At 48.2% G+C, this 23,007-nt stretch overlaps 1 protein-coding gene across 1 annotated transcript in view; it reads right to left on the bottom strand.

The window, feature by feature from the left end:
• agap1 (ArfGAP with GTPase domain, ankyrin repeat and PH domain 1) overlaps positions 1–23,007 on the bottom strand; it is a 310,237-nt gene that overhangs the window by 71,562 nt on the left and 215,668 nt on the right. The window contains 5 exon segments of the mRNA XM_045699311.1: positions 2,674–2,757; positions 2,760–2,834; positions 19,000–19,108; positions 19,164–19,216; positions 21,152–21,323. Of these exon segments, the coding sequence (XP_045555267.1) occupies positions 2,674–2,757; positions 2,760–2,834; positions 19,000–19,108; positions 19,164–19,216; positions 21,152–21,323 (493 nt within the window).

Raw genomic sequence — 23,007 nt, 5'->3', positions numbered from 1 at the left:
ATTCATGAGCATGAAATACAACTTTCCTCAGTACGAAATCCTCGTCGACCCACTGTGCTGTCAGACTCAGCATGCTCATGGGGCTGACATCGCTGGTCCAAATGTCAGTCGTGAAGCTAATAGCAGTAATGCCCATAGCAAGTAGCTCATGGATGTGCGTTTCAACAATACTGTGTAACTCCGGTAGGGCAACATAGCGCCTACCGGGGTTTGAGGTGCTCGACCAGTGGGCGAAAGCCAACATCACCCACGACAAAGAATGGTTGATTGTCAAGAGCAATGAATTCCATTATCTTGGCGTTAATGGATTTCACCTTTTGAGTTGTCTCGCTGAAATGTTCTTACTCTTTCAAATGACTGCTCGACTTGAACTTGTTTAGTTGTTGGAAGTGTGCACTTAGTATTTTTCTGCTTTTGCTCTATGTAGCGCTGTATTTTTTGTCATTACATCATATAGCTATGTTATATAGGTATGCACGTCAGCTTTGACATGGGTTTTGCACATTGGCGTTAAACTAGACATCGGACTGATGCCGATGTTGGCATTTCTAGCTAATATCGGCCAATTACGATATGCTTACCGATATATCGTGCATCCCTAGTTTAAAGGTCTTACTTCGGCTACGGACAGCGTGGTCACACAGTCGTCTGGAACAGCTGGTGCACTCATGGTTTAGTGTTGCTTGCCTCGAAGCGAACATAGAAGGTATTTAGCTCGTTTGATAGATGAAAACTCTCTTGGTAAATAGTATGATCTACAGCTTATCATGGGGTATTCTAACTCAGGCAAGCAGAACCTCGAGACTTCCTTAATATTAGAGATCACGCACCAGCTGTTGATAAGAAAGACACCACCTCCCCTGAGCTTCCCCGATGCCACTGCTCTGTTCTGCCGCTGTATAGAAAAACAACCTTGATTTATATTTACCATGTCCTTGTTCAGCCACGACTCAGAGAAACATAGGATATTACAGTTTTTCAGATCACGTTGACAGGATAGTCTCGAACGGCGCTCATCCAGTTTATTCTCCAGTGATTGCACGTTCGCCAATAGCACGGCGGGTAGAGGTGGTTTATCCACTCTCCGATATAGTCTCGTCATGTATCCTGCACGCCGGCTTCTATAGCGCCGTCTCCTCCTCCTTCGTGTCTGGGCTTTGGGTCTGGTCCGGATGATCAATATAAGTTTCACCTCGTCCAAATCAAGGTTAGCGATAGCTGTTCTGATGTCCAGAAGCTCTTTTACGTTCATAGGAAACAATGGCGGAAATATTATATACAAAAAATACATTTTATGGTTAGCAGCCAATAAAATGGACGCTACTACCAACAGCGCCATTCTAACTATGAAGGAGATTGAATGAATATTAAATCAGTTTCAAGAGTGAAGATATGGACCAGCCGCTGGACGCCTTTGGTAGTTTCATAAAGCCCGCTGGGTACTACGATGATTTCAAACGGTGTCAGATCACTCGCCTCAGATAAACACACATCAAACGGTGTCAGATCACTCACCTCAGATAAACACACATCAAACGGTGTCAGATCACTCACCTCAGATAAACACATATCAGACGGTGTCAGACCACTCACCTCAGATAAACACACATCAAACGGTGTCAGATCACTCACCTCAGATAAACACACATAGTAAGTTCCATTCATTTCCTACATTCAACATGGCCTGTTTGCGAGCTAGGTGAAATATATTACACATTCAGCCCCCTGCATTATAATGTCCCATTCCCAGTAGTCTATCTGCTCCAGTATTCCTCCCAGTCCCAGCCAGCCAGCCAGCCAGCCAGGCAGGCAGGCGAGGAGATGGAGTGACCCCAGACAGAGACAGAAGACAGGCACTTGTCTTGTCAGCCACGTGATTCCCTCTGATGGAAGTGCTACACATTACATCACACATCTGCTACCAACTCTGAATCTGTTCCACTCCCATTCACAATGGTATGTGACGTTTTGTGTATGTGTGTGTGTGTGTGTGTGTGTGTGCGCATGAGTGAGGATGCATCAGTGTGTTTGATACCCCAAGAGAGTGTATTTGAGCCTATTAACACCTGTGTATCCACAAGTAAACGTGTGTTTAAGAGCAATCCATTCAGTGCCATTCATTGTGACAGAGTACTATGTCATGTTTACTATTAGCAGTGCTGAAAACACACATCTGACTGACAGACAGACAGAAAGAGAGGAGGAATGGAGGGATGAGAGAAAAGAATGGGGAACCCCCTTCCACAAGCAGAGTGACGTAAGGGGGCTCGTGGGAAGACATGGCTGCGTTTCCCATACCTGTTCCTACGGCAACATACGGTGCCTTATCATATTCAAATATTCATTTAACGTACCATGTATTTATCCGGTTTAATATCATTGGAATAAAATCTCTTTAAAAGAGTTACCTGGTCCAAGACTAAAGGGTAAGCCTAGTTAGATATTCAGCCATCATTGACAATCATTAGTTATCTGAAATCAATAGGTTAATCATAGTTTTGTACTTCCTAGGTTTGTTGCTGCATTCTTTTCCAGACTCATTCATTCAATAGCAGAGCAGCTTAGCACCTAGAACCCAGTTAGTGTATAGCCTTGGTGTTCGTTAGCTAGGGGGAGCGTTTTAGCGGGCGGACCAGGGCTGGAAAACGGAGAGGGGAGGGGAGATGGCGTTACCTTCCGCAGTACCAGAGAGGCCGTCGGCTTTGAAGTTGCTGGTGCTCTTCTTCCGGCGGTGCTTCTTGCGGTTGGCGTGCGGCGAGGGGGCGGGTCCATCTTAGGGCTGGTGGTGTTGGAGATGGAGGGGCTGGAGCACACAGACTCTCCCAGACCCGTGTCTACAGGGAAAGAGACAGACCGTTAGATAATTCTGCTTCTCCACAACAAGAAAATGGAAGCGATGAAGGACCAGAAATACTTTTGAAAATATGTTGAGTAACCAAGAGTAAACAGCAACTAGGGCTGTGAAGGTAACTGAATAACCGTGTAACTGACGGTTATGGATGAAGACGGTCATGAAAATAAAATAACCGTCAAAAGCGTTTAAAACATGCCTACATTCATTTTAGGATAAAAAATATATATATTTAACTTTATTTTCATGTAGATAAACTTTACTAATGATTATAAGCAGTTGTTTTGCTAACTTGGTCTATTAAACTTTCTACATCTCTTCCTCTTTCCAACTGTCCTTTGATGCTGGAGCAGCTCATCTGCTAGACGCGGGGGTGTTCAGCTCTATAGACTATGGAACTTTAATGCTGGAGCAGCTCATCTGCTAGACATGGGGGTGTTAAGCTCTATAGACTATGGAACTTTGATGCTGGAGCAGCTCATCTGCTAGACATGGGGGTGTTAAGCTCTATAGACTATGGAACTTTGATGCTGGAGCAGCTCATCTGCTAGACGAGGGGGTGTTAAGCTCTATAGACTATGGAACTTTGATGCTGGAGCAGCTCATCTGCTAGACGGGGAAGCTCTATAGACTATGGAACTTTGATGCTGGAGCAGCTCATCTGCTAGACGCGGGGGTGTTCAGCTCTATAGACTATGGAACTTTGATGCTGGAGCAGCTCATCTGCTAGACGCGGGGGTGTTCAGCTCTATAGACTATGGAACTTTGATGTGTTGACTTTCTTTTATTCAATGCACGTTTTCATTGCTTGCTAGTAAATAAATAAATAAATAGGTATTTTACAATTTTAGGGGATGTGTCTGACTATTCAAATTGATACAGAATCTTTTCTTAATTTATAGACTAATCAACGCTGATCAGGGCCGGTCCTGGTCCATATCCCGCCCTAGGCGAGACCCCCCAAAAAATGTACGCCCTCCTATCCCCGCTAAGTAGAATAGTAGCCTGGGCTAAACAGAGACGGCCCGCAATGCTCTTTTATGAATGCACGTGGTAGCCTACTGTTTGTAAAACAGCCAATTTACCGTTTATCCCTGTCATTTAGTAACATTAATTTCTGTTCATGGATGTATTAATTATAGTAATTTACCATTACATTCTCGGAGTGGAAACGTTGTGAGAAACAAGTTGTGGTTTATTTCATACCATCATTTATATGCTCCATGTGAGCAATGAGCATGTGTCTGGTTTCTCTGTCCTGTTAATGTTGACAGAGCGCACGCCCCTGAACATGCATAGAAGAACCTGGCCTGCCTCTCACAAATGTTCAAGGAAGGAAAGGGCCCATTTGGGGATGTCTGATTTCTGATAATCTTAACTCACCAACACAAGGAGAATTTGCCTCCCGAGTAGCGCAGCGATCTAAGGCACTGCATCGCAGTGATAGAGGCATCACTACAGAGCCGGGTTCGATCCCAGACTGTGTCATAGCAGGCTGCGAACGGGAGACCCATGAGGCGGCACACAATTGGCCAAGCGTCATCCGGGTTAGGGGAGGGTTTGGTCGACCGGGATGTCCATGTCCCATCGCACTCTAGCGACTCCTTGTGGCGGGCCGGGCGCATGCACGCTGACTTCGGTCGCCGGCTGTACGGTGTTTCCTCCGACACATTGGTGCGGCTGGCTTCCGAGTTAAGCGAGCAGTGTGTCAAGAAGCAGTATGGCTTGGCAGGGTCGTGTTTCGGAGGACGCATGGCTCTCAACCTTCGCCTCTTCCGAGTCCGTAGGGGAGTTGCAGCGATGGGACAAGATTAACTACCAATTGGAGATCACGAAATTGGAGAGAAAAAGGAGTGAGCTTCCTCACCTCATACTGCAAGTCAACGAAGTCCGCATTTATTTTATTTTTTTTGCATGTATTTGTTTCTATTGTAATGATAGTCAATTTCATGCTATATCACAGCTGTCCCTTCATACTTTCCTTGTCAATTCATTATCTTATAGTCTACTTTCAGAAAGACTAAGGTAGGCCAAGTTCTTTTTATATGTTTTAAGGAAAGGAGAAATATTTGCTTGTGTCTGACATACTACGCTGGTGGTTTTGACTGAACGGTGTGAGTTGACTGATTCTCTCTACAGGCCTATATGTACCTTTCCTAAAGTAGCCTGTCTGGTCTCCATCTCTTAATAAGAATCAAACGCTCTTGTCATGATTTCATCTGGTAAAAGGCCTATTTTCAGTAGCTCAGATTACATTACTTCTCTCGTTACGCCGTCCTCTCTTTGAAGAACATATGCCACTACCATCGAATGACCGCAGCAGCAGGGTTTGTGACGTTATACAAATACTTGGGGAAAAGTGGGAGAAAACACAACGGACTACGTTTGAATGATTTTGTGCGTCGGAATTGGATCTGTATAAAAAAAAAAGGTAAATATGCAGAAAAGCTGCAGACAAGGTAAGCATCTTTGTTCAGACTCCTTTAATGTTATGCAAATATGAAAATGAGAGATAATCTCCAACCTGGAATTTCTGAATTGTAGTAATATTTATAATTAATAACCTGAATAATGAAATGCCATGATAATAACAAAGTGAAATCACTTGTTTCAAATAGGCCTAATTAAGAAGCATATCCATGTAAACAGAATTTTGACCCCCCCCCCTTTCTTTTTTACCGAGTGAGGCTGTGTCCAGCTAGGAACAGTAATACAGGGTCTGAGTGTGGATGTGTCCAGCTAGGAACAGTAATACAGGGTCTGAGTGAGGCTGTGTCCAGCTAGGAACAGTAATACAGGGTCTGAGTGTGGCTGTGTCCAGCTAGTAAAAGTAATACAGGGTCTGAGTGAGGCTGTGTCCAGCTAGGAACAGTAATACAGGGTCTGAGTGTGGATGTGTCCAGCTAGGAACAGTAATACAGGGTCTGAGTGTGGCTGTGTCCAGCTAGGAACAGTAATACAGGGTCTGAGTGTGGATGTGTCCAGCTAGTAACAGTAATACAGGGTCTGAGTGTGGATGTGTCCAGCTAGTAACAGTGATAAAGGGTCTGAGTGTGGATGTGTCCAGCTAGGAACAGTAATACAGGGTCTGAGTGTGGATGTGTCCAGCTAGTAACATTGATACAGGGTCTGAGTGTGGATGTGTCCAGCTAGGAACAGTAATACAGGGTCTGAGTGTGGATGTGTCCAGCTAGTAACAGTAATACAGGGTCTGAGTGTGGATGTGTCCAGCTAGGAACAGTAATACAGGGTCTGAGTGTGGCTGTGTCCAGCTAGTAACAGTGATACAGGGTCTGAGTGTGGATGTGTCCAGCTAGTAACAGTGATACAGGGTCTGAGTGTGGCTGTGTCCAGCTAGGAACAGAATTACAGGGTCTGAGTGAGGCTGTGTCCAGCGATACAGGGTCTGAGTGTGGCTGTGTCCAGCTAGTAACAGTAATACAGGGTCTGAGTGTGGATGTGTCCAGCATGTAACAGTAATACAGGGTCTGAGTGTGGATGTGTCCAGCTAGTAACAGTGATACAGGGTCTGAGTGTGGATGTGTCCAGCTAGGAACAGTAATACAGGGTCTGAGTGTGGCTGTGTCCAGCTAGTAACAGTAATACAGGGTCTGAGTGTGGATGTGTCCAGCTAGTAACAGTAATACAGGGTCTGAGTGTGGATGTGTCCAGCTAGTAACAGTGATACAGGGTCTGAGTGTGGATGTGTCCAGCTAGGAACAGTAATACAGGGTCTGAGTGTGGCTGTGTCCAGCTAGGAACAGTAATACAGGGTCTGAGTGTGGCTGTGTCCAGCTAGTAACAGTAATAAAGGGTCTGAGTGTGGATGTGTCCAGCTAGTAACAGTAATACAGGGTCTGAGTGTGGCTGTGTCCAGCTAGGAACAGTAATACAGGGTCTGAGTGTGGATGTGTCCAGCTAGTAACAGTAATACAGGGTCTGAGTGTGGATGTGTCCAGCTAGGAACAGTAATACAGGGTCTGAGTGAGGCTGTGTCCAGCTAGTAACAGTGATACAGGGTCTGAGTGAGGCTGTGTCCAGCTAGGAACAGTAATACAGGGTCTGAGTGAGGCTGTGTCCAGCTAGGAACAGTAATACAGGGTCTGAGTGTGGATGTGTCCAGCTAGTAACAGTAATACAGGGTCTGAGTGTGGATGTGTCCAGCTAGTAACAGTGATACAGGGTCTGAGTGTGGATGTGTCCAGCTAGTAACAGTGATACAGGGTCTGAGTGTGGATGTGTCCAGCTAGGAACAGTAATACAGGGTCTGAGTGTGGCTGTGTCCAGCTAGTAACAGTGATACAGGGTCTGAGTGTGGATGTGTCCAGCTAGTAACAGTAATACAGGGTCTGAGTGTGGATGTGTCCAGCTAGTAACAGTGATACAGGGTCTGAGTGAGGCTGTGTCCAGCTAGGAACAGTAATACAGGGTCTGAGTGTGGATGTGTCCAGCTAGGAACAGTAATACAGGGTCTGAGTGAGGCTGTGTCCAGCTAGGAACAGTAATACAGGGTCTGAGTGTGGATGTGTCCAGCTAGTAACAGTAATACAGGGTCTGAGTGAGGCTGTGTCCAGCTAGGAACAGTAATACAGGGTCTGAGTGTGGATGTGTCCAGCTAGGAACAGTAATACAGGGTCTGAGTGTGGATGTGTCCAGCTAGGAACAGTAATACAGGGTCTGAGTGTGGATGTGTCCAGCTAGTAACAGTAATACAGGGTCTGAGTGTGGATGTGTCCAGCTAGTAACAGTAATACAGGGTCTGAGTGAGGCTGTGTCCAGCTAGGAACAGTGATACAGGGTCTGAGTGTGGATGTGTCCAGCTAGTAACAGTAATACAGGGTCTGAGTGTGGATGTGTCCAGCTAGTAACAGTAATACAGGGTCTGAGTGAGGCTGTGTCCAGCTAGGAACAGTAATACAGGGTCTGAGTGTGGATGTGTCCAGCTAGTAACAGTGATACAGGGTCTGAGTGTGGATGTGTCCAGCTAGTAACAGTAATACAGGGTCTGAGTGTGGATGTGTCCAGCTAGTAACAGTGATACAGGGTCTGAGTGTGGATGTGTCCAGCTAGGAACAGTGATACAGGGTCTGAGTGTGGATGTGTCCAGCTAGGAACAGTGATACAGGGTCTGAGTGTGGATGTGTCCAGCTAGTAACAGTAATACAGGGTCTGAGTGTGGATGTGTCCAGCTAGTAACAGTAATACAGGGTCTGAGTGAGGCTGTGTCCAGCTAGGAACAGTAATACAGGGTCTGAGTGTGGATGTGTCCAGCTAGTAACAGTAATACAGGGTCTGAGTGTGGATGTGTCCAGCTAGTAACAGTAATACAGGGTCTGAGTGTGGATGTGTCCAGCTAGGAACAGTAATACAGGGTCTGAGTGTGGATGTGTCCAGCTAGGAACAGTAATACAGGGTCTGAGTGTGGATGTGTCCAGCTAGTAACAGTAATACAGGGTCTGAGTGAGGATGTGTCCAGCTAGGAACAGTGATACAGGGTCTGAGTGTGGATGTGTCCAGCTAGGAACAGTAATACAGGGTCTGAGTGTGGATGTGTCCAGCTAGTAACAGTAATACAGGGTCTGAGTGAGGATGTGTCCAGCTAGGAACAGTAATACAGGGTCTGAGTGTGGATGTGTCCAGCTAGTAACAGTGATACAGGGTCTGAGTGAGGCTGTGTCCAGCTAGGAACAGTGATACAGGGTCTGAGTGTGGATGTGTCCAGCTAGTAACAGTAATACAGGGTCTGAGTGAGGCTGTGTCCAGCTAGGAACAGTAATACAGGGTCTGAGTGAGGCTGTGTCCAGCTAGGAACAGTAATACAGGGTCTGAGTGTGGATGTGTCCAGCTAGTAACAGTGATACAGGGTCTGAGTGAGGCTGTGTCCAGCTAGGAACAGTAATACAGGGTCTGAGTGTGGCTGTGTCCAGCGATACAGGGTCTGAGTGAGGCTGTGTCCAGCTAGGAACAGTAATACAGGGTCTGAGTGTGGCTGTGTCCAGCTAGGAACAGTAATACAGGGTCTGAGTGTGGATGTGTCCAGCTAGTAACAGTAATACAGGGTCTGAGTGAGGCTGTGTCCAGCTAGGAACAGTGATACAGGGTCTGAGTGAGGCTGTGTCCAGCTAGGAACAGTAATACAGGGTCTGAGTGAGGCTGTGTCCAGCTAGTAACAGTAATACAGGGTCTGAGTGAGGCTGTGTCCTGCGATACAGGGTCTGAGTGAGGCTGTGTCCAGCTAGGAACAGTAATACAGGGTCTGAGTGTGGCTGTGTCCAGCTAGGAACAGTAATACAGGGTCTGAGTGTGGCTGTGTCCAGCTAGGAACAGTAATACAGGGTCTGAGTGAGGCTGTGTCCAGCGATACAGGGTCTGAGTGAGGCTGTGTCCAGCTAGGAACAGTAATACAGGGTCTGAGTGTGGATGTGTCCAGCTAGTAACAGTAATACAGGGTCTGAGTGAGGCTGTGTCCAGCTAGTAACAGTAATACAGGGTCTGAGTGTGGATGTGTCCAGCTAGTAACAGTAATACAGGGTCTGAGTGTGGATGTGTCCAGCTAGTAACAGTGATACAGGGTCTGAGTGTGGATGTGTCCAGCTAGTAACAGTGATACAGGGTCTGAGTGTGGATGTGTCCAGCTAGTAACAGTGATACAGGGTCTGAGTGTGGCTGTGTCCAGCTAGGGAAGCAGTAATACAGGAGCTGAGTGTGGATGTGTCCAGCTAGGGAAGCAGTAATACAGGAGCTGAGTGTGGATGTGTCCAGCTAGGAACAGTGATACAGGGTCTGAGTGTGGATGTGTCCAGCTAGTAACAGTAATACAGGGTCTGAGTGTGGATGTGTCCAGCTAGTAACAGTAATACAGGGTCTGAGTGTGGATGTGTCCAGCTAGGAACAGTAATACAGGGTCTGAGTGTGGATGTGTCCAGCTAGGAACAGTAATACAGGGTCTGAGTGTGGATGTGTCCAGCTAGTAACAGTAATACAGGGTCTGAGTGTGGATGTGTCCAGCTAGGAACAGTAATACAGGGTCTGAGTGTGGATGTGTCCAGCTAGGAACAGTAATACAGGGTCTGAGTGTGGATGTGTCCAGCTAGGAACAGTAATACAGGGTCTGAGTGAGGATGTGTCCAGCTAGGAACAGTAATACAGGGTCTGAGTGTGGATGTGTCCAGCTAGTAACAGTAATACAGGGTCTGAGTGTGGATGTGTCCAGCTAGTAACAGTAATACAGGGTCTGAGTGAGGCTGTGTCCAGCTAGTAACAGTGATACAGGGTCTGAGTGAGGCTGTGTCCAGCTAGGAACAGTAATACAGGGTCTGAGTGAGGATGTGTCCAGCTAGTAACAGTAATACAGGGTCTGAGTGTGGCTGTGTCCAGCTAGGAACAGTAATACAGGGTCTGAGTGTGGCTGTGTCCAGCTAGGAACAGTGATACAGGGTCTGAGTGTGGATGTGTCCAGCTAGGAACAGTAATACAGGGTCTGAGTGTGGATGTGTCCAGCTAGTAACAGTAATACAGGGTCTGAGTGTGGATGTGTCCAGCTAGTAACAGTAATACAGGGTCTGAGTGAGGCTGTGTCCAGCTAGGAACAGTAATACAGGGTCTGAGTGTGGATGTGTCCAGCTAGTAACAGTGATACAGGGTCTGAGTGTGGATGTGTCCAGCTAGGAACAGTAATACAGGGTCTGAGTGTGGATGTGTCCAGCTAGGAACAGTAATACAGGGTCTGAGTGTGGATGTGTCCAGCTAGTAACAGTGATACAGGGTCTGAGTGAGGCTGTGTCCAGCTAGGAACAGTAATACAGGGTCTGAGTGTGGATGTGTCCAGCTAGGAACAGTAATACAGGGTCTGAGTGAGGCTGTGTCCAGCTAGGAACAGTAATACAGGGTCTGAGTGTGGATGTGTCCAGCTAGTAACAGTGATACAGGGTCTGAGTGTGGATGTGTCCAGCTAGGAACAGTAATACAGGGTCTGAGTGTGGATGTGTCCAGCTAGGAACAGTAATACAGGGTCTGAGTGTGGATGTGTCCAGCTAGTAACAGTAATACAGGGTCTGAGTGTGGATGTGTCCAGCTAGGGAAACAGTAATACAGGAGCTGAGTGTGGCTGTGTCCAGCTAGGAACAGTAATACAGGGTCTGAGTGTGGATGTGTCCAGCTAGTAACAGTAATACAGGGTCTGAGTGAGGCTGTGTCCAGCTAGTAACAGTAATACAGGGTCTGAGTGTGGCTGTGTCCAGCTAGGAACAGTAATACAGGGTCTGAGTGAGGCTGTGTCCAGCTAGGAACAGTAATACAGGGTCTGAGTGTGGATGTGTCCAGCTAGTAACAGTAATACAGGGTCTGAGTGTGGCTGTGTCCAGCTAGTAACAGTAATACAGGGTCTGAGTGTGGATGTGTCCAGCTAGGAACAGTAATACAGGGTCTGAGTGTGGATGTGTCCAGCTAGGAACAGTAATACAGGGTCTGAGTGAGGATGTGTCCAGCTAGTAACAGTGATACAGGGTCTGAGTGAGGCTGTGTCCAGCTAGTAACAGTAATACAGGGTCTGAGTGTGGATGTGTCCAGCTAGTAACAGTAATACAGGGTCTGAGTGAGGATGTGTCCAGCTAGTAACAGTAATACAGGGTCTGAGTGTGGCTGTGTCCAGCTAGTAACAGTGATACAGGGTCTGAGTGTGGATGTGTCCAGCTAGGAACAGTAATACAGGGTCTGAGTGTGGCTGTGTCCAGCTAGTAACAGTAATACAGGGTCTGAGTGTGGATGTGTCCAGCTAGTAACAGTAATACAGGGTCTGAGTGTGGATGTGTCCAGCTAGTAACAGTAATACAGGGTCTGAGTGAGGCTGTGTCCAGCTAGTAACAGTAATACAGGGTCTGAGTGTGGATGTGTCCAGCTAGTAACAGTGATACAGGGTCTGAGTGTGGATGTGTCCAGCTAGGAACAGTAATACAGGGTCTGAGTGTGGCTGTGTCCAGCTAGTAACAGTGATACAGGGTCTGAGTGTGGATGTGTCCAGCTAGTAACAGTAATACAGGGTCTGAGTGTGGATGTGTCCAGCTAGGAACAGTAATACAGGGTCTGAGTGTGGATGTGTCCAGCTAGGAACAGTAATACAGGGTCTGAGTGTGGATGTGTCCAGCTAGGAACAGTAATACAGGGTCTGAGTGTGGATGTGTCCAGCTAGGAACAGTAATACAGGGTCTGAGTGAGGCTGTGTCCAGCTAGGAACAGTAATACAGGGTCTGAGTGTGGCTGTGTCCAGCTAGTAACAGTAATACAGGGTCTGAGTGAGGCTGTGTCCAGCTAGGAACAGTAATACAGGGTCTGAGTGTGGCTGTGTCCAGCTAGTAACAGTAATACAGGGTCTGAGTGTGGATGTGTCCAGCTAGTAACAGTAATACAGGGTCTGAGTGAGGCTGTGTCCAGCTAGTAACAGTAATACAGGGTCTGAGTGTGGCTGTGTCCAGCTAGTAACAGTGATACAGGGTCTGAGTGTGGATGTGTCCAGCTAGGAACAGTAATACAGGGTCTGAGTGTGGATGTGTCCAGCTAGTAACAGTAATACAGGGTCTGAGTGTGGATGTGTCCAGCTAGTAACAGTAATACAGGGTCTGAGTGTGGCTGTGTCCAGCTAGTAACAGTAATACAGGGTCTGAGTGAGGCTGTGTCCAGCTAGTAACAGTAATACAGGGTCTGAGTGAGGCTGTGTCCAGCTAGGAACAGTAATACAGGGTCTGAGTGTGGATGTGTCCAGCTAGGAACAGTAATACAGGGTCTGAGTGAGGATGTGTCCAGCTAGTAACAGTAATACAGGGTCTGAGTGAGGATGTGTCCAGCTAGTAACAGTGATACAGGGTCTGAGTGAGGCTGTGTCCAGCTAGTAACAGTGATACAGGGTCTGAGTGTGGCTGTGTCCAGCTAGTAACAGTGATACAGGGTCTGAGTGTGGCTGTGTCCAGCTAGGAACAGTAATACAGGGTCTGAGTGAGGCTGTGTCCAGCTAGTAACAGTGATACAGGGTCTGAGTGAGGCTGTGTCCAGCTAGGAACAGTAATACAGGGTCTGAGTGTGGATGTGTCCAGCTAGTAACAGTAATACAGGGTCTGAGTGTGGATGTGTCCAGCTAGGAACAGTGATACAGGGTCTGAGTGTGGCTGTGTCCAGCTAGTAACAGTAATACAGGGTCTGAGTGAGGATGTGTCCAGCTAGGAACAGTAATACAGGGTCTGAGTGAGGCTGTGTCCAGCTAGGAACAGTAATACAGGGTCTGAGTGTGGCTGTGTCCAGCTAGGAACAGTAATACAGGGTCTGAGTGTGGATGTGTCCAGCTAGTAACAGTGATACAGGGTCTGAGTGTGGATGTGTCCAGCTAGTAACAGTGATACAGGGTCTGAGTGAGGATGTGTCCAGCTAGGAACAGTAATACAGGGTCTGAGTGTGGCTGTGTCCAGCTAGGAACAGTAATACAGGGTCTGAGTGTGGATGTGTCCAGCTAGTAACAGTGATACAGGGTCTGAGTGAGGCTGTGTCCAGCTAGGGAAGCAGTAATACAGGGGCTGAGTGTGGATGTGTCCAGCTAGGTAAGCAGTAATACAGGGGCTGAGTGTGGATGTGTCCAGCTAGGGAAGCAGTAATACAGGGTCTGAGTGTGGATGTGTCCAGCTAGGGAAGCAGTAATACAGGAGCTGAGTGTGGATGTGTCCAGCTAGGGAAGCAGTAATACAGGAGATGAGTGTGGATGTGTCCAGCTAGGGAAGCAGTAATACAGGAGCTGAGTGTGGATGTGTCCAGCTAGGGAAGCAGTAATACAGGAGCTGAGTGTGGATGTGTCCAGCTAGGTAACAGTAATACAGGAGCTGAGTGTGGATGTGTCCAGCTAGGGAAGCAGTAATACAGGAGCTGAGTGTGGATGTGTCCAGCTAGGGAAGCAGTAATACAGGAGATGAGTGTGGATGTGTCCAGCTAGGGAAGCAGTGATACAGGAGCTGAGTGTGGATGTGTCCAGCTAGGGAAGCAGTGATACAGGAGCTGAGTGTGGATGTGTCCAGCTAGGGAAGCAGTAATACAGGAGATGAGTGTGGATGTGTCCAGCTAGGGAAGCAGTGATACAGGAGATGAGTGTGGATGTGTCCAGCTCTATGGAGCCATCCGTAGCAGTCAGTGGAAGAAGCTGCCATTCATTTGGCTGTTCTCCTCCTCCTTCCCTGGCTGGCCCAGGATATCAGGCTAGGAGGCTACGAGACGCTGAGCTGACAGCTGTGACTTGCGGCGGAATAAAATAACATTCAGTTCCCATCAATATCAGCGTGGGCGGCGGGACTGATGTGGACAGTGGGGTTAGGGGGAGGGGCTGCTGGCACGGAGCGAGCTCCTATCACACTGATGTAGCGCCTGCTGCCCAGAACAGAACAGACAGCCTCAAGGACAGACATAACTTATTGGACTATCGTTTAGTCTCAGCTCAAGTGGAAAACGTGACAACTTATCTCTGCTGACAAGATGCCATCCCGGAGCGCACAATTAACCACCCGGGATTAACAGCCCTCACATCTGCAGCCCCTCCTCCCTCTCCTCACCCGTGTCTCCCCCCCGTCCCAACCTCCCCCTCCTCTCTCTACATCACTACCTTCACATATCACACTATCCCCTCCCTCCCTCGCAGCATCCCTCATCTCTCTCTACAATCATCCCCCCACTGGCGCCCTCAGTATCTGTTGTTAACAGTCTCCTTGTTCTTTTTCTGTGAGCGAGCCTCTCTCTCTCTCTTCTCCTTCATGAAACTCTGGTATGAAGAGAGGTTCATTGAGACGCTGTATCCTGAAATCTGACGATATGCATGCTGTGCTCTTTGATAGGGTGATAACATGGTTGCTCACAATGTAAAGAGCTTTGTGATTTCTGATGTAAATGAAAAGCGCTCTACAAATGAAATGTGCTACTTTCATTAACAGTAAATGCATAATAATATCCCAGCCTTGTGTGTGAAGCGGTCGTCAATAGTTACCACAGCCACAAAGTCATAATTCTGGCTAAACCCCGCCCATGACTACATGGCTAAACCCCGCCCATGACTACAATTTCTCTTCATAAAATCTGATTTGAAACCTAACCTTAAACACACTGCTAACCTTATACATAAACTTAAATTAAGGCCAACAAGCTATTTTGGTGGCTGTGGTAACTAGTGACAACAGCGTGAAGCAGACCAACTCTGAGTGAGGATAGTAAACAGGAAGTGGAGGTAAAGTGACTTCCTGTCTGTCAACTACTTTACAGAAGAAGATCAGAGGATGGCCGGGCAGCTCCTGAGGCATGGAATTCCACAGCCTGGTCTGCCAAATCAAAGACACCAGCTGCTGCCCCCCCCACACACACACACACACACAATGGGCTCTTTCACAGGGCCACCGCACCGCACACAAACTCAAAATAAGTTTCTTCCTGTTTCCAGTTTCTGAAAACACACAGGACCACAGGGAAAAGGTTCAGATAAGTGAAATGCTGAGATATCCTGACAGGGCTGTCATTTTAAAGCCTATCACCCAATCAAGCTTGGAAAGGCAGTGGAGACTATATTGTTAGGCACTGTAAGAGAGACTCGGACAGGGAAAACCAGGGAGCAGGGTTGCTCCTGCATGTGCATTCCTGAGCTGAAGGAGGAAGATGCCATGCCAGGGACACCCCCCAGCATCGGAGGACTGAAAATAGGAACACTATGTTAGTCAGAGGGTTGGAGGTTGGAGCTCAGCGAAGCGACCGTGGGCCTCGACCAGCTCAGCCCAGCGAGCCATTAGCCCCACAGCAAGCTGGCTTAGTAGGGAGGAACGCTAGCTTGCTCCGCTTTCCCCCCGTGTCCCTGGTTCATCCCCCTGGCTCCTACAGGCCTGGAGGCGTCTAGGGAACAACAGCCTCCTAATGAAACAGACACCCATTAGTATTACTGCTCCCATTGTTCCATCATTAAGGGGAAAAGGCAACTCAATGCAGAGAGAATAAAGGGGGCGTGTTTACTGAGAGCAGCTAACAGACCAGAGGCCATCGATGTCATAGCCAGCCAATATTTATTTAACTGGAGAAAAGCAGATATATCCACACACTAACAACCCTGCAGCTGTCCTCTCCTGTCCTCAGCTCTACTTACAGGCTACAGGGCTTCTAGTATGTGGATGTCTTCATCTCTTCTCTAGTTCTCCAATAGGACTCATTACTGTCTGTGGAGCACTAGGTCCCTCCACCAATAGGACTCATTACTGTCTGTGGAGCACTAGGTCCCTCCACCAATAGGACTCATTACTGTCTGTGGAGCACTAGGTCCCTCCACCAATAGGACTCATTACTGTCTGTGGAGCACTAGGTCCCTCCACCAATAGGACTCATTACTGTCTGTGGAGCACTAGGTCCCTCCTCCAATAGGACTCATTACTGTCTGTGGAGCACTAGGTCCCTCCTCCAATAGGACTCATTACTGTCTGTGGAGCACTAGGTCCCTCCTCCAATAGGACTCATTACTGTCTGTGGAGCACTAGGTCCCTCCTCCAATAGGACTCATTACTGTCTGTGGAGCACTAGGTCCCTCCACCAATAGGACTCATTACTGTCTGTGGAGCACTAGGTCCCTCCACCAATAGGACTCATTACTGTCTGTGGAGCACTAGGTCCCTCCTCCAATAGGACTCATTACTGTCTGTGGAGCACTAGGTCCCTCCTCCAATAGGACTCATTACTGTCTGTGGAGCACTAGGTCCCTCCTCCAATAGGACTCATTACTGTCTGTGGAGCACTAGGTCCCTCCTCCAATAGGAGAAACGACAGGCCTAGATTGAAGGGACTTGTCTTCCTGTGAATCATCACGTCAACATTTTACATTTTTATATTTTAGTCATTTAGCAGACGCTCTTATCCAGAGCGACTTACAGTAGTGAATGCATACATTTCATTTCATACATTTTTTCCCCCGTACTGGTCCCCCGTGGGAATCGAACCCACAACCCTGGTGTTGCAAACACCATGCTCTACCAACTGAGCCACACGGGACCAACAACTGAATATTATACATGAGTAGATAGGAGAAGAGACAGAATATAATGTGATCTGATTCAAAACAGGCAGGTAACTAACTTATACAAGGCCCGGTGTATAAGGTGTGGGGTTTATTTAAAGGGTTAGTATGAAGACAGTCTCAAAGCTGCAGAGACTACTGTTCAGACACAACCGCCCCTTCCACAGAGAAGAGTCCTTCAGAAGCCAACGGCCACAGAGGAGAGCAAATAGCAGCAAGCCCTTCAGAAGCCAACGGCCACAGAGGAGGGCAAATAGCAGCAAGCCCTTCAGAAGCCGACGGCCACAGAGGAGAGCAAATAGCAGCAAGCCCTTCAGAAGCCGACGGCCACAGAGGAGAGCAAATAGCAGCAAGCCCTTCAGAAGCCGACGGCCACAGAGGAGAGCAAATAGCAGCAAGCCCTTCAGAAGCCGACGGCCACAGAGGAGAGCAAATAGCAGCAAGCCCTTCAGAAGCCGACGGCCACAACAGAAAAACTAATTACAAAGACGTCCTCCTTTTCTTCTCCCTGAGAGCTCTCATTGGGCTGGGCTCTGGGGGCAGAAGGTGATGACTTCTCAGGCCCTGGAGCCACTGGTCAACTAGTCATCCAGCTATCACAACTCATCCCAGTCACGACACAGTGGAGAGAGAGGAGGGGCACCTCGTTAAGGCTCGTTAAGGGGCTGGGTAAGGCTCGTTAAGGGGCTGGGTAAAGGTTATTTATATTAAGAGAGGCTGAGGGGCCGTGATGCTTTCAGACAAGCTCAGAACAGAGCTCTCAACGCCTCCAGGGCCCCAACATCCACTAACACAGTTATACACAGACACACGATACACAGTTATACACAGACACACGATACAGACACACGATACACAGTTATACACAGACACACGATACACAGTTATACACAGACACACAATACACAGTTATACACAGACACACGATACACAGTTATACACAGACACACAATACACAGTTATACACAGACACACAATACACAGTTATACACAGACACACGATACACAGTTATACACAGACACACAATACACAGTTATACACAGACACACAATACACAGTTATACACAGACACACAAAGTACACCCATTTTATTTTAGATCTGCATAAATGAATACTGTGATATAATGGGAATTGTAAAAATATACAGATTTTAATATGGTGTTAATTAGCTGGATTAAACAGAAGCTTTGTTAAACTGACAGATGTCAACCCTCAGTCATATCCCCAATCTACAGATGTCAATCACACTCATTCTACTTTGGCCGTTAAAAAGAAACGGTTTGTGTTCATTGATAAATGGCCTTACAGAAATGTCTGTACAAATAAAGTTGAGTGAAATTGAACTGACTTGCATAAGCTGCCCACAGTTGGCTAAAGGAGAGACCGAGGAGACAAAAGGATACTAGTGTGGGCCTCAGCTGCTTTTTTTTTGTGTGTGTGTGTGTGTGTGTGTGTGTGTGTGTGTGTGTGTGTGTGTGTGTGTGAGAGTGTGTGAGAGTGTGTGTGTGCATTGAGGCCCCTGGGAGCCAATGTGATTAGAGTGTTTCACAACTTTAAACGTTATTTCAGGAGAGCAGCGCAGGGCCAACGGGCCCAACACACGGGGGACCTGTCACTCAGACTCATCGTCACGGCGACACACCCTCGATCCGACAGCTGTCAGTCTCAGCGTGCGGCAGAGAGTGTGTGGCTGTGTGTGTGACACCAGATCCCCCAGTGCATGTGAGGATAAATGTGCTCTTGCTAATGTGTCTCTCTGAGTGACCATTAGTTTGATAAACAGTTAAGACAGCATTAGGGGCCTGGCAGGCAGATCAATGGAGGACGAATGAAAGGCCCAGCGGAGGAGGGGAAGGGCCCCCCTGCGGAGCTCTGCTCTCAGGCTGCCTGTACTAAGGCAGGCTCCCCACCGTGGAGCTCCAAGTCAGAGCCCATCTGGGGCCCAATGACAGGAGGAAAGAAAAGACTGGGTCTAGGGGTGGCCTGGTTCCTTATCGGTGTGTGTGTGTGTGTGTGTGTGTGTGTGTGTGTGTGTGTGTGTGTGTGTGTGTGTGTGTGTGTGTGTGTGTGTGTGTTTCCTCATACCTGTGCTGACTCCTGAGTTGGCGATGACAGTGGCCTCGCTCCATTGGTCGGCGGAGGAGACTGAGTAGGATCTCTGGTGCAGCCCGTCCCCACGACTGTTAAAGGACACCAAGCTGATCCCGCTGGTCATCTAGCTGACAGGTCAAAAGAGAGAATAAAGACACCAAGCTGATCCCGCTGGTCATCTGAGAGGCTGACAAACTACTGGTCACAGAGCCTGAAGGAGAGGGAGAGAGAATCCAGGATGTCTATCAGTCAGTTGTCAAACTTATCTTTTGTCCAATATTCCATAATTTACTGAAACCAACTCAAGGTTACAAAGACGTTTACATTAGAAAGAAAAGTGCTCAGTTTTCCTTAGTTTACAATAAGGGCCTGCTGGCAACACAACTAAATGAAATAAAGAAATCCTGCTGCTACACCTTTGACTAAAGAGAAACCCCTAATAGAGCAAGTTGAACCTCCACCCCAAAGCAAACAACACAATGGATTGTCTACTGCAGTAGGCCACACCACAGGGGACATAGTAAGGGCCCTCTCTCACTGTGGCCCCTGGCTCAATACATGTATCTGGATGTGCTGGGGGCTCCACATAAAGCATTAGCATTATAATAGGCTAATGTGACCGTAAACGGAGGCGAACAGAGCGGAGCGCGCATTTACCGCAGTCAATTACCCCGGTGCAGTGTGTGTGTGTGTGTGTGTGTGTGTGATGAGAACAGCACCACCTTAACCCAGAGCCTAAAGCTGCTGCTGTTGGTATAATACACACTGATACAGTACACTCTGACCCACTGGAGACATGACCGTGGATTGGAAACATACTAAACACACACACACGCGAGCAAATGTGCACTAACACGCAAACATACACACACTCGCATGTACAGGAATCACACACACTAAGTGATTATAAAAGGAACAGTCTAGCAGCAGCCCGCTGCTGAAACCAAACCTTTGAGTTGCCGGAGCTTTCATGGTCTAACAGCTGAGTGAATCATTTGTCTCTCTCTCTCCTCCGTCTCCCTCCCTCCCTCCCTCACCTCTCTTTCTCTCATTACAGCTCATGTCTGGAGCTGCCTGAGTGGAGAGAGGACTCTGATTGCATTAATATTCATGACAGTAATTAGTACATGTATTATGGGTCACTGAATATTCATGCTATTAGTTTGGTCCTCCTGGAGCCGTGCGCCTGTCTGTGCATGGGTGTTGGTGGGTGTGTGTCTGTGCATGGGTGTTGGTGGGTGTGTGTCTGTGCATGGGTGTTGGTGGGTGTGTGTCTGTGCATGGGTGTTGGTGGGTGTGTGTCTGTGCATGGGTGTTGGTGGGTGTGTGTCTGTGCATGGGTGTTGGTGGGTGTGTGTCTGTGCATGGGTGTTGGTGGGTGTGTGTCTGTGCATGGGTGTTGGTGGGTGTGTGTCTGTGCATGGGTGTTGGTGGGTGTGTGTCTGTGCATGGGTGTTGGTGGGTGTGTGTCTGTGCATGGGTGTTGGTGGGTGTGTGTCTGTGCGAGGGTGTTGGTGGGTGTGTGTCTGTGCATGGGTGTTGGTGGGTGTGTGTCTGTGCATGGGTGTTGGTGGGTGTGTCTGTGCATGGGTGTTGGTGGGTGTGTCTGTGCATGGGTGTTGGTGGGTGTGTCTGTGCATGGGTGTTGGTGTGTGTCTTTGTGAGGGTGTGTTTGTGTGTGTGTGGGGGCATGTTGGTGGGTGTGTCTGTGTGCGTGTTGGTGGGTGTGTGTCTTTGTGAGTGTGTGTGTGTGTGTGTGTGTGTGTGTGTGTGTGTGTGTGTGTGTGTGTGTGTGTGCATGTGTGGGGGCATGTTGGTGGGTGTGTCTGTGTGCGTGTTGGTGGGTGTGTGTCTTTGTGAGTGTGTGTGTGTCTTTGTGTGTGTGTGTGTGTGTGTGTGCGTGTGTGTGTGTGGGGGCATGTTGGTGGGTGTGTCTGTGTGCGTGTGTGTGTATATTCATCCCCTCAACAGTATGGTTTATGGTTCATTGTTTGATTATTTTTGTTAAAGGTAAAATTACAAAACAAAATACTGCAGGACCCATAAAGGCCCACAAGGGACGTGTGTGTGTAGGACGAGGTGTCTATGTGTGTGTGAGAGTACGTGGAAATGTGTAAGCATGCATGTGTGTGTCTCTGTCTCTCACCAGGGCCACCAGGTCCCAGCTGCAGACTGCTCATGTCCTTGGCCAGGCCGTTGGTCTTCGGGCTGGGGACAGCGGCACAGGTAGACACCGCTCGGGGAGGCCTCTTCCCTGGGACCTTCACTGTGGTCCTCAACAGATCTATCTCCTTCCCATGGACGTTCTGCATGTAGTCCTACAGGAGACAGACAGGGACACAGTCTGCTATCAATACACACTTAGAGATGAAAGATAAACGCTCTCAGATAAATAGGGATTTGTTTTTATAACTAATGACAAGGGGGTTTGCTCAGAATACAGAGATGCATTGTTGTGGGTTACATAGTTGTAATATTTACAGGCCTAGCTGCCTATAACAACATAACTAAATGTATGAGTCATTAGGGAGGGGTTAAGCTACTTGGCAGCATCCGTCCCTGGAGATAACATAACAGGCTTGTGATTCCTGTGGGCTTGACAGTTGGTGTTTACAGGATCAATATTAAACTAATAAAAGACTGTAGTCTTCATTAAAAATGATGGTTTCTTTAAGGCAGCAGTCCCTGAAGTGTGTGTGTGTGTGTGTGTGTCAGACAGGGAGCACACTGAGTAGGGGTCAGTCACCCCTCTCAAACATGAATGAGGGCTGAGACCATGTGCAGAAACAAAGCTCTGACTCTCACTGTGACACAATCAAAGACCATTCTGAACCAAGAGGAGGAGTGGGTGATTATGTTCAAGACTTTGTGTGTTCATAATCATGTGTGTGTGTGTTTTAATCGTGTGTGTGTGTGTGATTATGCGTGTGTGTGTGAGGGCTGAGAGGCAAGGAGCATCCTGAGAGGCTGTCGGGACCACCTCCCTCTTGCAGGAGGAAAACAAAAGGCCAATTCAAAGCCAAGTGCTCTCAACACGGCTTAACAAGTCGCCAGAGATCCCTTGAGCTGGGGTCCCTGGAGGGGCTACAAGGGCCCAGCCTGGCCCAACTCGGCCCAGCGGAGCCCGGTCCAGCCCAGCCTGCAGACAGCTTGACGGAGCTAATTGAGACTCCATGTGCATCATGAAACTTTCACCATCTGATCCACACATCATAAACGGAGGAGAGAAGAGAGGGAGGAGAGAAGGAGAGGATATGAGAGGGAGAGGATATGAGAGGGAGAGGATAGAGGAAAGTGAGGGAAGATGAGGAGGAGGAGAGTGGGGAAGCTGGGGCTCCCAACAACACAGTTGCACAGCATGGGGGGGAAGAGCAGAGTTTGTGTTTGTGTGTGTGTGTACACGTGCGGTTGTGTGTGTGTGTGTGTGTGTACGTGCGGTTGGTGTGTGTGTGTGTACGTGCGGTTGGTGTGTGTGTGTGTACGTGCGGTTGGTATGTGTGTGTACGTGCGGTTGGTGTGTGTGTGTACGTGCAGTTGGTGTGTGTGTGTGTACGTGCAGTTGGTGTGTGTGTACGTGCGGTTGGTGTGTGTGTGTACGTGCGGTTGGTGTGTGTGTACGTGCGGTTGGTGTGTGTGTGTACGTGCGGTTGGTGTGTGTGTACGTGCGGTTGGTGTGTGTGTGTGTGTACGTGCGGTTGGTGTGTGTGTACGTGCGGTTGGTGTGTGTGTGTGTACGTGCGGTTGGTGTGTGTGTGTGTGTGTACGTGCGGTTGGTGTGTGTGTGTGTACGTGTGGTTGGTGTGTGTGTGTACGTGCGGTTGGTGTGTGTGTGTGTGTGTACGTGTGGTTGGTATGTGTGTGTACGTGCAGTTGGTGTGTGTGTGTGCGCAGTTGGTGTGTGTGTGTGTGTGTGTGCACAGTTGGTGTGTGTGTGCGTGTGCACAGTTGGTGTGTGTGTGTGTGTGTGCGCAGTTGGTGTGTGTGTGTGTGTGCACAGTTGGT

The sequence above is a fragment of the Salmo salar genome, chromosome ssa17 (assembly GCF_905237065.1).
Source record: "Salmo salar chromosome ssa17, Ssal_v3.1, whole genome shotgun sequence".
NCBI classification, from domain to species: Eukaryota; Metazoa; Chordata; class Actinopteri; order Salmoniformes; family Salmonidae; genus Salmo; species Salmo salar.
The sequence above is the reverse complement of the archived record's forward strand: the minus strand, read 5'-3'. Positions and strand labels throughout refer to the sequence as shown.